The 17988-nt window shown below is 48.3% G+C and overlaps 1 protein-coding gene across 1 annotated transcript; it reads right to left on the minus strand.

The window, feature by feature from the left end:
- Positions 1 to 163: 163 nt before the first annotated feature.
- On the minus strand, positions 164 to 6614 carry HSPA5 (heat shock protein family A (Hsp70) member 5). The gene is made up of 9 exons (XM_048513048.1): positions 6460 to 6614; positions 4713 to 4863; positions 4052 to 4283; positions 3303 to 3440; positions 2858 to 2970; positions 2373 to 2763; positions 1695 to 1932; positions 1315 to 1482; positions 164 to 1029 (listed from the first exon to the last, which is right to left on the minus strand). Exons 2-9 carry the CDS (start codon positions 4826 to 4828, stop codon positions 467 to 469), a joined length of 1959 nt encoding a protein of 652 aa, XP_048369005.1. The 5' UTR covers positions 4829 to 4863; positions 6460 to 6614; the 3' UTR covers positions 164 to 466.
- Between the last annotated feature and the right edge of the window lie 11374 nt (positions 6615 to 17988).

The raw sequence follows: 17988 nt of genomic DNA on the forward strand, positions 1-17988 counted from the left end.
TGCCGCTCATAATGACAGTGCTACATGGTGGTGGATCAGTCACATGAGGAGAATTGTGCAGTTTGCTTTTCTTACTGTGCTCCTTGAAATTTGGATTAGTGATCACCGAGACATGACTCGTGTGAGACCAGCTTCTACGGAAACGATAGATTAGAGTCAAAACCAGTGTCAGTAACAAATTTATTGTTGTCACTGGAGGGTAGAAAAGTTCGCCACATGAACACGCATGACCCACTTTGTTAAATAGAATGGTTTCAAGGTGAACACTTTCTGAGCCCCAGCCAGTTGGCCTCCCCCCCCCCCTCCCAACATTTACCAGCTGCTAATGAAAAGCAGTAAACAGCCACTTTGGGCTAGCATTTCCAACTCCACGCAAGTGAAGATTCTGATCAAATCCCAGAGTTCAATAGTTTAACAAAAGTTCAAAGTCCAATATTTACAGCGACAACATTCAGCAGACAGAGGCCTACAATTCATCTTTCTCTCCTGCTCCCTCCTCTTCCTCAGGTGGAGGGGCTGCACCACCATACAGCTTGCCTACAATGGGCTGTACCACCTCTTCCAGTTCCTTCTTTTGTGCTTTGAAGTCTTCAATCTCAGCATCTTGATGACTCTCTAGCCATTCAATCTTCTCTTCCACAGCCTTTTCTATTGTGTCCTTGTCTTCCGATGACAGCTTGCCTCCTAGTTTTTCCTTATCCCCAATCTGATTTTTCAGTGAGTAGGCGTAGCTTTCCAGCTCGTTCCTGGAATCGATCCGCTCTTTCAGCCTTTTGTCCTCTTCTGCAAATTTCTCTGCATCATTGACCATCCTCTCAATTTCTTCTGGAGTTAGTCGGTTCTGATCATTGGTGATGGTGATCTTATTTTTGTTGCCCGTGCCTTTGTCCTCGGCCGTAACACGCAGGATTCCATTCACATCTACTTCAAAGGTGACCTCAATCTGGGGAACACCTCGAGGTGCAGGGGGGATCCCAGTTAGGTCAAAGGTTCCCAGCAGATGGTTATCCTTTGTGAGAGGACGTTCTCCTACAAGAAGAAACAGGGTTTATATGACAGTTCCTCTAATTACATTATCTGATCAGCTACACCATTAAAAAGTACTACTTATTCAACAACCAGTGCTACTCCCTTATACATGATTACTCACAATGACTACTCATAATTCCTAACCTGTAATACTTAAGAGAAGCACTGAAGTAGACCTTGAAAAATGACTCTCACTCTTAACCTGTCTACTACTTCAAACCAGACCAATACAAGTCAGAGGAAAAATAATTTCCCAAGCGAAAGCTAAGAATACAGGCTATTTACCTTCAAAGACCTTGATGGTCACAGTTGGCTGGTTATCTGAAGCAGTGGAGAAAATCTGTGATTTCTTGGTAGGTACAACTGTGTTTCTTGGGATAAGTTTGGTCATGACTCCACCGACTGTCTCAATGCCAAGAGTTAGAGGGCAAACGTCAAGCAACACCAGATCACCTAAGTCAAAATAAAATGCAGTTAGGACATGGGTGCTCCTATAAAGCAACATTACATCTCTGCTCTAGAATTATTTCAGTTGGGGCCAGTAAACTAGACCATATCCATGCTACAGTCAAAGGTGAGCTTATATCGCTCCCATAGCTATGAACAAGCCCCACATGTCAAGACAGGATCTGCTTGTGATTCACTATTAAAGCTGTTCAACCTACCAGTATCTTGATCCCCAGAGAGGACACCAGCCTGGACAGCTGCACCATAGGCTACCGCTTCATCTGGATTGATGCCTCGAGAGGGTTCCTTCCCATTGAAAAACTCCTTCACAAGCTGCTGTATCTTGGGGATTCGAGTAGAGCCACCAACAAGAACTATTTCATCAATGTCTGACTTTTTAAGGTCTGCATCTTCAAGGACTTTCTGGACAGGCTTCATCGTGGAACGGAAAAGATCCTGCAAGAATTTAAAACCACTTGGTTAAGGAAGAGCACCCTTTCTTTTCTCACAGTGATCCATTTTAGCTCAAACATTAAGTACAAGTGTCAACAGGATTCCCATCCAACTGCATGCATCACTTGAGATTTGAACTTTCCTAGGCTGTTGCATTTCATTTGTAGTAGCCACTCCAAAGAAAACTCACAGCTCAGCCTTTTAGAATGCAAAACCTTTAAAGGCTATCAAAGCTTTTGATTCAATCAGCCATATTATTCTAAACTACAAAATTTTGTTTTAGCAGCATTTCTATTTGTTATGAAGGACTCTGAAATCAGTGGGGAATGTTACTCATGGCTGCAAACTTTCCAAACTGGAAAGAAAATTGCAAATGTGTGGTTTTTTTTTCATCTGTCCAACACAGCAGCTTAGCCTTATAAGCTCTATCCTAAAATACCTACCATGTTCAGTTCTTCAAACTTGGCCCTGGTCAAAGTCTCTGAGAAGTCTTCACCTTCGAAGAAAGATTCAATCTCAATCCTGGCCTGATGCTGAGAAGAGAGTGCACGTTTTGCTTTCTCAACCTCTCGCCGCAGTTTCTGAACAGCCCGGTTGTCCTTTCGAACATCCTTCCCAGTTTTCTTCTTGTACAGTTTAATGAAATGTTCCATCACACGCTGGTCAAAGTCTTCACCACCCAAGTGGGTGTCCCCATTGGTAGCCACAACTTCAAAGACTCCGTTATCGATTGTCAGAAGGGAGACATCAAAGGTACCACCTCCCAGGTCAAACACCAGGATGTTCTTCTCTCCTTCCCTCTTGTCTAGTCCATAAGCAATTGCAGCAGCTGTCCTGCAAGAAGATACAGATGTCAGGACTTTTCACCTCTCAGGTTCCCCCTCCCAGTCCAAACACCTCCAGAAGTCTAGCTACTAAGCATACTTACGGCTCATTAATTATTCTCATGACATTCAATCCAGCAATGGTACCAGCATCTTTTGTAGCTTGGCGCTGAGCATCATTAAAATATGCTGGCACAGTGACAACAGCATGAGTAACCTGATTTTTAAAAAGACAAGAGAAGAATGTTAAGCCCAGTTACAGGTGCCAAGGCATTTAATGTGCCTTATTTCTGTTTTTGGGAACCCTGCTGGAAGTACCCACCAAGGCTTTGACTGTTTCTTTTGAATGATCTCTCCTGAGGAAGGGATAACCCATGCAGATTTGAACAACCAAGTTACTTCTGGAAGGGCCCCAGTTCACTAGTCATTCAAACGCTTTTCAAGTAAAAGGTCCCAGGTTTAAGGGATCTCAGAGCTGGCAAAGGCATCTGAGAACCACTGCTGTTCTTTTGGAAGGTTGTTTCTACAAAAGCACATGTTTCATCTTACCTTCTTCCCCAAATAGGCTTCTGCAGTCTCTTTCATCTTGGTCAGAACCATAGCTGAAATTTCTTCTGGGGCAAAGGTCTTTGTTTGTCCTCCTCCAATATCAACCTGAATATAAGGTTTTGTCTTCTTTTCAAGGACCTGTTGAAAGAGACCAAATACTAAATTGCCATCACACATTAATGGTATATTTTCCCCTAATCTAGATCACTAGACTTTCAACTATAACATAAAAAACCAGTAGTTATGCTTCAATAAAATGCCCAAGAGATTGTCATTGCCATTTTTAGGTTTGTGTGTTTAGGTTTGAGTTAAGTTATTTTGTATTACTGAACTGTTTTTAATGTTTTAACTAAGCGTGTAAGGCACCCTGAGCCTGGATTCAGCAGGGAAAGAAATATAAATAAATAAAATCCTGGCCGTTCTAGTTCTTCAGTTAACCGCTCATTAAATAATTCAGGCTCATTAATCATGTGCTTGACATATCTTTTTGCAGTTCTGCTGAGTCCCACACAGGTGTGTGTGGTTCCTGCTTTGGTTTAGTGAACCACAATCTGTACAGGTTAAAATACAGTTTTCCAAGCAGCGGGCATTTAACAGCCAGTGCATATTTCTAAGTTGCAAGCCCCTATTCAGCCTTGAATTCATTTCTAGTTCTCAGAAAATCACCATTTCCTAACCGAGGAGATGCCTACACAAAAACATACTGCAGTTTCAAACTAAAGCTTTAACAGAAATTTAGAGATGCACACCTTGAAAGGTAGGTATTTGATATCCTGCTGAACAGAAGGATCATTCCAAGTTCGACCAATCAGACGCTTGGCATCAAACACTGTGTTCTCAGGATTGGAGGTCAACTGATTCTTTGCTGCATCACCAATAAGACGTTCTCCTTCAGGTGTGAAGGCCACATAGGATGGAGTTATTCTGTTGCCCTGGTCATTGGCGATTATTTCCACACGCCCATTCTTGAAGACTCCAACACTGTTAAGAATTCAAGACATGTTATGATCAAGACCAGTGCGACGTGCATAGCAAGCTAGCAAACCTGCCAAGGAATACTGCTCACCAGCACCTACCATGGTTCAAGCATGCTAGTACACCATTGCCTATACAGACTATATGCCTCAATAATGTTTCTGTCTACTGCAAGTGTTTTGAATCACAACCCTGTATTGCTGCACAGTTTCTCAAATTGTGTATCACTATATGTTTGGCTTCTGCTCCAACCCCAAAAAACACTGACTTTTGGAAAAGCTTTACTCCAAATTGTTGTTTGTATAATGAATATATTATATCAGTTTTTCCCCTATTTTGTCTTGTACATTATCTAAAATATAAAATTAAATTATTATTAGAGACAAGAACCAGAAAGCAGTTATTCAACTAATTCTGTTCCCCAATTACACATACCATGAGTAGGTTGTTCCTAGATCAATGCCAACCACAGTCCCCACGTCTTCCTTTTTGTCATCTTCCTCTGCAAATACGCTGCCAACAAGCAGCAGACAGACAAGTATGTACTTCATGTTGTCTTTGCGTTTTTACACAGCAGCTGAAATATCTGTAAAGAAAGCCAAACATCAGCTGTAGTACTAGGCAGAAAAGGACCACATTCCAAGACAGCTGCATAAAGACTGAAATGGGGCAGGTTTACAATTGAAGTAGTACTCCCAGACTACAAAATCTTGCTAGACTTGGATATTCTCACTAGTCCAGACACAGAAATTTAAGAGAGCTGTAAATGCAAGAACAGGAGCAGCCTGACATGTGGCACCAAACAAGAAAATGGAAAGCAGACTTTTTCAAAAAGCGTTTTTAATTACAGTGGTCAATACAGGAAAGAATGCTATCAGCTCCTCTGTCTTCAATACCAATTCCAGAACTAGGCAACCTAATCAATAGAAGTGGCAGCAAACTTCAAAAAGAAACAGCAGCCAGTTTTTAAATCTACTGGCTGGGATGCCAAGACACCCTTTCACCAAATGATCTGTTCTGTAGCAACTACCCATATATAGTCACAGGCCCAGTTCTTTATGATATTCTACCCACAGCCAAATATCAAGAATCCAAGCCCCCTTCCCCTAAAAAAAACCCAGCCTACTGTGGATGCCTGTAGTAAATGACTTCATGTAAAACTGATATGGGAAGGAGAGAAAAAATGAAGAGAAAACTTTAAAATCATTCCCTAAAGCTAGCAGAGCTGGCAAAAATCGAGGCTTAAATCTTGAAACACCATGAATATGGTAATACAGCATACAGAACAATGGACAAGGGCACACTTGAACAGGAGGCTCATACGCAGCCCCAATGGATGCGAGGAGAAAAGAATACCAGATACTAACTACTTCTTCCCAAAACTGCTGATTATTACTGATTTAATCAACTCTGAAAAATGCAGCAGTATTAAAACCCAACCGGGAGGAGAATAGGCGAACAGACAAGTGTCTACATTCAGATATCCTTTTACACACCCTCCCCTAAAAGACAAAAAGGAGACGGAATTCAGCACAAGATGCTGCTACAGTTTTAATTTCTCACCGTTATACTATGGGGGAGACAAAAAGAGGGCAGAACATGATATGTCACAGAGAAGGGGGAAAGCTGTCAATGCGGTCCAGGCTCCAGAGGCTGTAGGGAACCACACATCTACCATAAAATGAACTTTTCTGGGGAAGGGGGATGGTTTTAAAAACATCTAACCTATGGCACTCCAGATGTTCATGGACTACAATTCCCAATTGGTCATGCTGGCAGGGGCTGATGGGAATTGTAGTCCACGAACATCTGGAGTGCCATAGGTTCGCCAGCTTCGTGTTGTCAACTTTAAAATATGCTGGTTTCCATCGGGGAATTTCAGGAGGAGATCGGGAAGCATTTTGAAGGAGACAACACGAGGGCGGGTAGATCTTAAAGGAGTCCAGCAAGCATATTTGAAAGTAAACAGCACGATGGTACAGTTAGCTGTCTTTAAAACCATCCCCCACCCAAAGTTCATTTTGGGGGTAGACCTGTGGTTCCCCGCTGCCTCCCTGATGCCTTTAGGGGTCTCTGCGGCAGGAAATTGGGCGCGGGGGGAAGGCTGAATCCAAAGGCCGCTCTGCAGCATCTATTGCCCCCCAGTGCTCCCCCCCCCCCCCCCCCGCAGGTCCAGCCTTACCTTCCTGAACACGATTCACACGACCGGCCTGCTTCCAGCACCCCCGTCCGACCGACCCTCCAATTCCTAATTCCTCGTTCGCCTCCAACATGTAGGCCCGACCGGCCTCTGTTTTATATACTTTCCCTCAGCCTTGCGTGGACTCCTCCTATTGGTCCCTTTTTACTCGCTGGAGCCTCCCGATTGGTCTCTTCCCACCATGCTGGCCGGTACCTATTGGACCACTGTTGTCGTGACGTCCACCGTCGCGTGCCGCGCCGCCACCCTAGTTTTTCCTCCGCCTTCCATTATAGCCTACCCGCTCAAGAGCCTCATTGGACCGCCTCGCGTGGCACCAGGAGCCAATGAGATGCCGGGAATGAGCCAGGCGGAGGAAGCCCATTGGCCGGAATGGGGTGTCATGTTTAGGCTAGGAAGGGCTGGGCCTTTCTGGAAGTTTCTATGGTTACTGGGACCTTAGCAACCTCCCAACGGGTGGGGGGTCGGAGGGGGGGGGTCTAGTAACTGTCAGGGTAGTTGGGGAAGGGGTGGGGGGTGCGCCCTGTTTTGGCCTCCCTGATGCCCCATGAAGACAAAGTGAGAGTTGTTTCTCATATTACACCCTCTAAACGTGCTGCCCATGCCCAGGAAAGCAAACCTTGATCATGGAACTTTTAAAACATATTTAAATCTTTTCTGCTATACTTACATTGTGTTATTTACATGACACTCTTCCATGTAAACTATTATTCATTTTGGTAATAACTTATCATCACAATATTCAGCAGCAGCAACAAAATCCCTAAATGTGTAACATTCAACAGTAAAAACCATAAGTGTATGCCCCATCACTACCCTTCAGAGACCTAACAAAATTAAAACTTTTTTTAAATGAATGCCCTTCATGGCTATAGATGTCATGTGATTCCCCCCCACAGAAAACTGATTTTGTGTAAGAAACCACAGAGCCAGTGCAAACATTAGTGAATTGTCTGTTAAAGTGAGGGGTGTTATAGCCTTAAAAGGAAACTGAACAAAACACTGCAATGGCATTTCCCTGATTAGAAAAATCGAACTATTTTTTCTAGTAATCGGAGTAGCTTTTTTTACGAGTTTACATTATGTAATTTAACATTAATAAGACTTAAGAGTTGCCATCTTGATGGCTGTAATTACAAATGATAAGATAGAAAAAGGCTATCATCAACAGCACCATTTATTTGTTAGTGTCATGAGATGCTCTCTGCACGCTCAGGATACCTCATTGCACATGAGATTATGCCCTTTTATGGCATATTAATTAGACCACAAGAAAAGATGCAGTACATATAAGCAAAAGTAAACTGTTATGTTAATATTATGACACTTAATGTTTGTAAAGTGCCATCAAGGCTCAGCTGACTTATGGCAACCCAGTAGGGTTTTCAAGACAAGAGAACAACAGAGGTGGTTTGCCACTGCTTTCCTATGCATACATATTCCATCCCATCCATACATATTCCATCCCATCCCATCCCGTCCAAGTAGTAGCCAGGACCAGCCTTGCTTAGTTTCTGAGAACTGGCCAGCCTGGGCCATCCAGGTCTGTAGTAATGCACTGCTGACCCAGCAGCACCGTCAGTGCCAGAGCACGTTGGGACCAGCCTAACGGACCTTCCACGTGGCCTTTGCTGGGTCGCATCTCGCGACTCCCCAATTCTCATCCCCCATGAGTCACTTGGGTCAAGTGAACTGCTTCTGGCTCAATCCTCACCCGAGCGCAGGGACAATGGTCTTGCCCCCCCCAGGTGAGGGATTGGAGGCTCCAGACGCTTGCACGCTCCTCTCCTCGCGACGTAGCCAGATGAGATCATGCATCATATGATGATCTCCTCGACCCTCCCGGCTCTCCCGGGAACTCCCCCGGTCCTCCCTCCTACACGCCCCCAATAGAATAACAATAAAAGGTGCCAGGAACCCGGCAGACGGGAGACTTCCGCTTAGGAACACGGACCTCCGGTCTCTCCCGCTGCTGGCGATCTCCACCAGATGTTATCTCCGCGTCACCGTCCTTCGCTTCTTCGCACGCTTCTGACCGCTGTGGAGTCGACTACAAGCTGGTGCCGAAACCCGGGAATCCTCGAACCTCCACCCTGCCTGCTCACGTCGTCGCCTGGGGAAGGGGCCGCGATAACCCGAAGTCCAGCTGGATCGGCGCGTTCAGGGACTTCACCGTTTACGGTATCGCCTCGTCCTCTGGATCGGGCGCATCCAGAGACACGCGTCTCTAGGACACTGCTCTCGTCCGGACGGAACACCCGGTGGAGTATGGGGAGCTTGCAAAAGCAGGGCTTATGACAAGCTATCGCTTAGCGAACTGAAAGCTGTTAATGGCGAAATCGCGGCAGGGTCCCTGTAGAAGAAGAAGGGAGCTGCGCAAATTGGTCGAGGAGATTGGAAAGCTCGAAGTGTCCATGGTACTCCAGAGGGGACGATTTGAATCTTAAGGACTGGGAAAACATCGGGCGCACTCTTACTCTGGCGACAGAGCCTCGCTAGCCCGATGTCGCTGCTACTGACGTGGAGACAATGTTTATGTCGCCATCAGCCTGCAGACCTATGGCTCCCCTTTGCTGTAGGTCAGCCCTCCTTTTCGATCTTTTCACCTTCAATTTCAACCCCGGAATTTTCTCTATCCACTAAATTGGACGCCTCGTCCTCCTTCTGCCCCCCTCGCTCCTTTCCACCCGAATTCAAACTCTCCGCGGCTCAGCCGCCCTCTCCCCTTGCTCCGCCTTTCATTTTCCGAAGCCACTGCACCTCCGTCAGCCGCCCATCGTAATGGCTAGCGGGTTTCAAAACTCTGCGCCAGAACGTATTAGCCCACGATCTGCAGAAGAAAGAAACCCTGACGGAAGAGCGATGCCGAGATTCTTGCATTGTGCCCCCGGTCCACTTCACAGATACTGAGGGAGAGGGTAAAGCGTCATCTCGGCCGGGTTGTCGAAAGCACCGCCCTTTAAGCTATAACATCCTCACTGAGCTCCGCAAAGCAATGCGCGGACGTGAGGAGTCACTAGCCCCTACGTGAGAAGGCATGCTGGAGGCCATCGCAAGGAACCACCTAATGGTTCCAGACGACTGGAAGACCACCTTTCGTGATGCTCCTGGAGCCCCTGCACAGTTTGTGGTCTGGGAAAGTGAGTTCCGCCAGCTAGTGCTTTTCAACAGAGCAGCCACCTCTGGCGGCGCTTCTACACCGCCGCGCAAGCACCAGCTTCGATGCTTTTGCCAACCCCAACGATCAGATTGTTGAAAATCCTGCCTGAAGGGCCACCCTTCACGGTCGCCTCTGAGTGCGCCTATAAGGCATTTGTTAAGGTCCCCAACGCCGACCAGCCAACCCAGAGTTTCTCCTCCATCCGTAGCCCAAAACCCCAAGAGCCCTATGCGCCGAAGGTTTGTGAACAGGCTCCAGGAAGGCGGCTCAAGAGGCAGGTAGATAGCCAGGAGGCCCAAAACGAAGCTCCTCGTATTGCGCCGCGCATAAGGAGAAACGCGCCCATCCACGGAGTGCCGTGAGAGCTAAATCATGGGCCTGGGCAAAAATCCTGAACTGGCCGACATGCCATAAGGCTTGCCAGGACATCGGTCCTCCGCCCACCAAGCTAGCCTCCTCGCCGCAGCACTCTCCACCGGCGGGGAGGCAGCCTGGCAGGATAACTGCTTTAACTTGGGCTGCAGACCCGGACACTGGCGAGGCAGTGTAGGCAGTCCAGCGGGGGGGCCTACAACCCCGATGGAGTGATGGTCCCTCCCCCAGGAAGGAGAAGGCCACCTAAGACCCGGTGCCCACGTTGCCAGAAAGGCTTCCACTGGAGAAACGCACTTGCCCGTCGGGGAAACTCCCGCCTCGGGCGTCTGCCCAAGCCCAGGACCAAGGAGGAGAGTACTGGGGAGGAGCAGACCCAAACGCCAAGGCCCCTGCCTAAAGCACCCCCCTCTCGTGTCATCTCGCTCGCATGCACCCAGCCCATCTCCTTTAAGTTCCCCCACGAGGTTCTTGTCGCCCCAACGCAGTATGACGAGCCCATCCCTACCGGGACAATTGGGCTTGGAGTGCTGCCAAAGGCTCTCTGCCGTACTGAACAGGGACTGTTCATCGTCTCCCGGAGTGATCGACTCCACGCACCAAGGACCCATCCATCTCCAGGTCTGGACAAACATCCCACAGGAGTTGCCTGCCGGAGCCAGCGCCGCGCTCAGCTGATTCTCTCTGCCCCATGCGCTGCCCGCTGCCGACCCAATAAAGGCTGGCGAGCCCCAGCAGCCAATGCTTTATGGCGACAGCCCACACCACCACTGCTCGCAGCGAGTGCGAAAGCGCCTGCATCGAGAGCTTCCCCGCCCATACCTGGAGCTTCGCCATAGAAGGATGTAAGTTCAAAGGGCCGCTGGTGGACACCGGCGCTGATGTTACCGGTCATCAGAGCAGCCGAAAGTGGCCTGATCAGTGGACGACCGAGGCTTGCCCGGGCATACATCTGGGGGGGGGGGTGGGGAGACAAACCGCGAGACGGGAGCATCCGCCCGCTCACGGTCAACGCTCCAGGGCTCGAGCGGCAGCTCACAGTCCGCCCCATCGTCTTTAGACATCCACGTCAATCTTCTGGGGAAGGACCTCATGAGTCAGGTCAAAAGCGACTTTGGTCTGGGATGGGGTAAGGCCATCACGGATCATTGATCCCAACTTCAGCTGACTTCAGAAGCTCACTCTCTATCTCCGTAAGGAAATCCGTGTTTCCCTCTCCCCTCCTTTTCTCTTTCTGTTTTTTTCTCAACCAGTAAAGGCGGGAGGAGGGCCAATTGGCTGACTAGCCCTCCCTGGATTAAAATCTGGGCCCGTCCTGGCAATTACCGCGGCACTGCCAGGACAGGCCCCAGTTTAAGGGGGAAGTGGTGACGGCATTATAGCACTATCATCACTTCTAAGATGCTTGGCCGAGTGGTTTCGGCGGGCAGCATCTCCCAAAGATAATTCGATCACAAAATTTTAGCACCATCCAGCTTCCTGCACTAGCCACCAAGGTCACGGTAAGTGCAAATCCCTTTGCAAAGAACCCCCCCTCTTTTTCCTTTGTGTGTGCGAGGAATTTGCCTTCTAACATTGCCCTGATTGCTTCATTCTCCGGATGCGCCCATCCCCCCAAAAGGTGCTTCCAAAGCCCCCTTTGTGTTTCTGATTAAGCATCCATACCCACAATCCCCCCAGGACCCCGCCTGCTCCCTCTCCCCTCGAGGCTCGGACCCACCAGCCTTGACGCACCCTGATGGCGCTTTCTGGAAGCCAGATTCCCCACCAGGAGTGCGCCTACCTCCTGCCCTCCCTGCCAAACAACTAAAGAAAGAGGAGTAGGCGGCCCCCAGGAGGATTGCATTAAAAGCAACCTTCACAGGCTGCAAAACAAGCCTTCTTCCTTCTTATACTAAATTCTAAACACTAAACTCGATCCCGATCTCCCGCCATCCGCTCTAAAACTGAGCCTGGCGGGATACGCCCCCCCCCCCCAGTAACTATGGGAAAAGGGGGTGTGTTTCAGTCCCACTTCCTACAGTTCCCTGCGGACTCCGCCTCGCTACATGACAGGCCAACCCATGGAATGGCGCCATGGAAACCAACCCCATCCCGGAGATAGAACACATCTCTCTAGAAGGATCCCGCCCAGCGATCTCAACAGGAGCGCCGTCGCCCAGCGCCTAAAGACCCGAATGACCTGGGGAGGCGTCAAAGTGACCACCAGCAAAGCCCTAGAGCTGCTAAGCCAGCCACCAAGGAACCACCCCGAGACACCCGAGAACCTCTGTGCACGCTCTCGCTGCGATCATTACCGCCAGCTTCGGCCGACCACCATCCTTTGCCTGCTCTACTGCCTCCTGCCGATGGCGATCGAAGCCTACCCCTGGCCGAGCTTTCACCAGACCAACATCTGGGAGCAGTTTGCTGCAGCTGCCAGCGTCTCATCCTTCTGCCTGGGCCAGTACCTAGGAGTCGGGAGCCTGCTGGCTCCACCCTGCTCCCGATCTGCAAAGCGCCCGGAGACTTCCTAGCGGAGTCTGGGCTAAGCCCCTTCATGAATGCCTCTTCCATCAGGTACTCTATGAGCGCCGGCTGGGGACCAATAGATCCAAACCCTCCCGGCCAGCGCTCTCTCCCTTGTCACCAAGACTGTGGCTAGCCCACCACGAATCTAACACCTGCGCCCGCATCACCGGAGTGCCAAGGCGGGAACCGACCCGGGCCCATTCACCATTTCGGCCAATTGGAGACTGCACACCTGCAGGGGGCATTCCCCCCATGTTCGGAGAACATCCTGCTCCCAGGGGGCTGGATTCTGGACCTCTGCGAGGGAGAGAACGTTCAGCCCTGTTCCCGCCCGACTCTCTGCCGGGCCTGCTGTGTTGCCTCGAGTCGCCTCACCATCGATCTACCCCAGGCTCTCCACCCCGGGAGCTGGTGCCGCCGCCCGCCGCCGCTCCGCTCTGCCTTTCGACCCCTCCTGGCCGGGCGGCGCGGTCGTATCTCAGCAGGGGATTAGGTCTCCCTCGCATAGCTTCCCTGGTAGGAGTCCCCGGACTTCGCTTCCTACAATGCTAAGACTATTGGCCGGCTGGCCTGTGCCCTTCGCGAGGAAGTCCATCAGCTCCACCTCCCACCGGCTCCTGGGCGCCCTGGCCTCCGAGCAGCAGGAACTTCGTCAAGCAAACCCTGAACAATCGTGCCGCTATTGATTACTTGTTGTTGTTACACACCACCAAGGTTGTGAGATAATACATAATGTATGTGTTGTTTTAATCTTTCTGATAATAATTCCCAATTGATTCATATGAAAGAATGCAGGCTGCAAGAAGTTGTATCTAATCTGAAGTATGATGTTTTGCCCCCCATTGGTGTGTCAGCCCTCTGGAGCTGGCTGCCGGGAGGGATAGTTGAGTGCTATTATGCAACTCTGCATTGGTTTTAGTGTGGTGCCTCATTAGCCGGATCTTGTTTCGTTCAGTTCGTCGTCTAATATTGCCTGTAGCGTGTGTAGAGAGGCCTCACGAATTTCCACTTACCCCGCGGCCAGGATTCTGTGCTTACAAGCAGCTTGGTCAGCTTGACCAGGCGGCGGAGGAGACATGGCGTCCCGCTAAATCGCGCTATGGCGTTTTACATTGCCCCCCTTTTTCTAAAATGTAAAAAAGGAGGAGATGTGTAGTAATGCACTGCTGACCCAGCAGCACCGTGGTACGCAGAGCGTTGGGGCGCCAAGCGGACCCATCACGAGCGCCTGGTGGCACCGCGCCCCCACTCCTCATCCCCCCATGATCCGCGGGTCATGAACTGCCTGGCTCAATCACCGAGCGCAGGGACAATGAATGCTTGCCCCCAGGTGAGGATTAGAGCAGGCAACTACGTCTCCCCTCATGCGTAGCCAGCTGAGATCCTGCATCACATGATGAACTCCCGACCTCCCAATCTCCCGGAACTCCCCCCGCTCCTCCCTCCTACACGCCCCCAATAGAATAACAATAAAAGGTGCCAGGAACCGGCAGACGGGAGACTCGCTAGGAACACGGACCTCCGGTCTCCCGCTGCTGGCGATCTCCACCAGATATTGTATCCTCGGCGTCTCGTCACCGTTCTTCTGCAGCTGACAGCGTGGAGTGGAAGCTTCCAGGTCAGGGGACGACATTTCACACTGCTACTTAAAACAGAAATAGTTTGAGTGCTGGCCCATTTATCAGCCTTGAGTAGTTGCTACAAAGGTATCTAACCTCCCAGTGGGGTCTCGAGTTCTGAAATTATCACTGATCTCCACAATGGAGATCAGTGCCTCGAGAGCAAAAGGCAGAGTTGTGGAGCAGACTATGGCATTACATTCACAAACAGCACTCTCTTAGCTCCAGGAATCTCCAAAATTGGGGCTGGCAATCCTAAAGTTGACAGTCCATTGTTCCATGTTTACATTAGAATTTGAATAGAAACTCCACTGCAGTCTGAAGCAGGCTGGGAAACATTAGCCCTTTTGACATGTACACAGAAATACACTTTGCATTCCACAACAATACTTGAAAGTAAATTCTGCACTTGGTTCAGGTCCTGTTTAAGACTCTGAGAGACCACCCAGAAGTTAACATTCAAGTGAACCTTCCCCACCCTCCTCTTCACTATATCCTTTGGTGTGGCCGAGTGAGCGCCGTTCCCTGCTGCCTCCTCCTCCTCCATTCATTGTGGCCGCCGCCATGGAGGTGCTGATCCCAGTCATCAACAAGCTGCAGGACATCTTCAACACGGTGGGCATTGACATCACCCAGTTGCCGTAGATTGTGGTGGTTGGGACGCAGAGCAGTGGAAAAAGTTTTGTGTTGGAAAGCCTGGTGGGAAGAGATCTATTCCCAAGAAAAACGAGAATTGTCACCTGGCGGCCCCTCATCCTGCAGCTGGTGCATGTGCCCGCCGAGGATCACTGGAAAACAGCTGGAGATGAAAATGGGGTTGATGCTAAAGAATGGGGAAAATTTCTACACACACTATATCCTTTGCCAGTGTGCAACAATATTGTGTTGCAATTTTTATCTCTTTAAAACTGAAAGGCACTCCTGAAAATCAGAACTCGTCTTTCTATGCTGGCTTCTGGACTTTAGATTAATGGGGTTTTGAAACAACTGTTCCCAATGTCACTTAACAAGAATTTGGACGGAGCCATTGATCAGGGAACATGAGGACAAGGATGAAGCCATCAGCTAGGAAGAGGGAAGGAGTTAATGGCTTCCAAACTGATTCAAGGTACAGAACAAAAAGAACATTGAAACGTTATCTTCTAGTAAAGTCAGTGGCCTGGAAAATGGATTGCAGGGCAACCCTAGAACATACTGAGTGTACCTGTAGTCCTTGGGTTAGATGTTAATTGATCAAGAAGTGTGCCTTGGAAGGAAAAATGATCTTATTCATATTTATTTAGACATTTGTACCCCCATTTCTGTCCCCCTGTCCATTTCATATCCTCACAACAACCACCCTGAGGTGTGTGCTTTGGCTGAGGAGTGATTGGCTGGCCCAAAGTCATCCAGAGAGGTTTCAAGGCAGGCTGTGGATTTGTATCAGGGTCTCCTAGATCCTAGTCTACATTCTAATAGGTACACCAACTGCACTCTGATACATAGTAACACTGATACATAGTACTGTTCAACAATGTTGATATGACTCCCTTCGTGTGGGAGGTCATCAAAAAGGAGGGTGTGTTGCTATGGTTACATATTCATAAATGGCTGAGAGATCCAAAAGCCACCATTATCCATTCAGGGAGAGGGCAAAATTATTTCATGGAAACGTTGAGTTTAAAGGATGTCAACTAATAATTATACTTTGAGTGTCAAAGTTTGGTCAAACTTTATTCTTTCTTAGATTAAAACCCCCCAAACCTACGATGGTTCCTCTCCTTGAGCATATGCAGCATGGAAGTAATGATGACGTCCCTTCTCTAAATACAGCAAGAGGATACCAAAGATCATTTAATTATCCCTTTCACAGACAAGATACCTCTTGCCTCATAAGCTGGCATGAACCACATTTCTCTACACAGAGTTCATAGGTTAGGTCAGAAGGTCCCACAGAGCCTTCTCAGAGAAAGGTGAATAGACAAGCTAATCTAATTGCAGAGGGTTTGCACAGTGTCTGTCACAGTTTCTTGGTATTGCACCACATTCTGGAGTTATAATAGAATAAACTCCCTTAACTGGTTTGTCTGCCTTCAAGGAGTATCTGCACCGTCTGTATAATCAACCATCCAAATGATCAACTGTAGCAAAGTATGTTCAAAGACACAAAATTTCATTTAATGAAGTAGCTTGCCCACCCTGCCAGCTACTGTTGGCAATTATCCACAAGCCAGAAATATAATTTATGCTGTTTCTGGAAAGGACACTCCTGGGCACATCTATGCTACCAACTGGTTTAATAGTTCTTCCCTCTTCCCAGGGGACTCTGGGAATTATAGTTCTAATGCAGAAAGGACAACAGATCTCTAACAACTATTCTCATTACAGTAATCAAACTACAATTCCCAAGATTCTTTGGGGGAAGCCAAAATCAATACTAATTTATGAGTTAAATATTCCCTCCTCAGTTTACTCAACTATTTCTACCCAGAAGTAGCAGCTCTGTACACCAGAATAATTTGCATTGACTCTTTCAAGCAGCCCAGGAGAAATATAAAGAAGCTATGTCAATTTGTTTGAGAAATAATTTAACATCCAGTTAACAATGATCAAGTAGGAACAGGCAGCACATCCAGCAGTAATTTTGTCTGCCAAAAGCACAATAGAGAGGCAAACTGACTTTTCCTAATATGCTGTTCGACACAAAATGTGTACCAACTCTACACTAGATTTGTACGCTTCTAACTCAAATTGTACTCAATAGCCATTCAAATTTGAATCAATAGCCATATTAACAAAGAGATAAAAAAGCAAAACAAATTTAAACATTTTTCAAAACATATCAATTGATGTTCTTATGCTACTGCACACCCTCAGTATGTCTTGGCTTTGTGGTTCGTCCCAGCCTCATCTTCAGAAGTTTCAAGTTCACCTTCTGAAAACAGCCCATAAGAAACTCTCAGGAAAGCAGTCTTGGAAATATAATTGCTCCTTGCCTAATAGGCCTGTCTGTCACTCAGTGAGATTGTTTCTGAATACAGCAGGTTGATGCAGGAGGTTGGTCCTATGTACAAGAGCAGAATAATGTACATCAAGAGAGATTTAGAATACAATCTGGGGCGGTGGCAGGGTGGGGTGGGGGATTGAGTCATGGAGCCAGCATGGAGTTGCACCAATGCATCTGCCCCCTTTGCTGGTGCAAGGAGCATCCCTGCCAGGACAAGGGGCAAAGGTGCTGGCAGGTGGTCATGCCTCAGCTCGGCAGCAGTGAAACCCAGCAGTCGGGGCCATTGTGGAGCTACAGTGGCATCCGAGTGGATGCTGGCATGGGGAGGGCAGGCTGGGGTTCAGCTGACATTAGTCAGCTTCCACCGAGGCTTTGCAGCCAGGTATGCCATGGCCCAGGACTAAGACATATGCCACCTAAAAGCCCTCTGGAGGTGGTAGGGTGGCATAGTAGCGGTGCTGTCCCCAGTCAGTTGCCTTGAGCTATGGATTGTGCTGCCCATATCTCAGTTGCTTGCTGTGCCTATCTAATGATTTCAGAACACTGGCGGTGCTGAGTAGGTTCTCCACATTTATACTATGTAACTTGGCTGTCAGAATGTGAGTTGTTGCAGTGTTCAGACTAGGTAAACATATGGCCAGGAGTCTGAGAGGCATTCTATGGACTTTCTCCACATTCTCCATGTCCATGAGCAATCACCCCTGAAGATTCTCTTTCTTAGATCTAAATCACAGCAAGCTGTGATATGCACAGGATTCAGATCAGCACCTGGCTCCAGTAGATCACACATCAGGATGTTTATGCTTTGATCTGAATATCTTACAAAAACTTAGAATACTTTATTACTATTTACACAAAATAGT

The sequence above is a fragment of the Sphaerodactylus townsendi genome, linkage group LG12 (assembly GCF_021028975.2).
Source record: "Sphaerodactylus townsendi isolate TG3544 linkage group LG12, MPM_Stown_v2.3, whole genome shotgun sequence".
NCBI classification, from domain to species: Eukaryota; Metazoa; Chordata; class Lepidosauria; order Squamata; family Sphaerodactylidae; genus Sphaerodactylus; species Sphaerodactylus townsendi.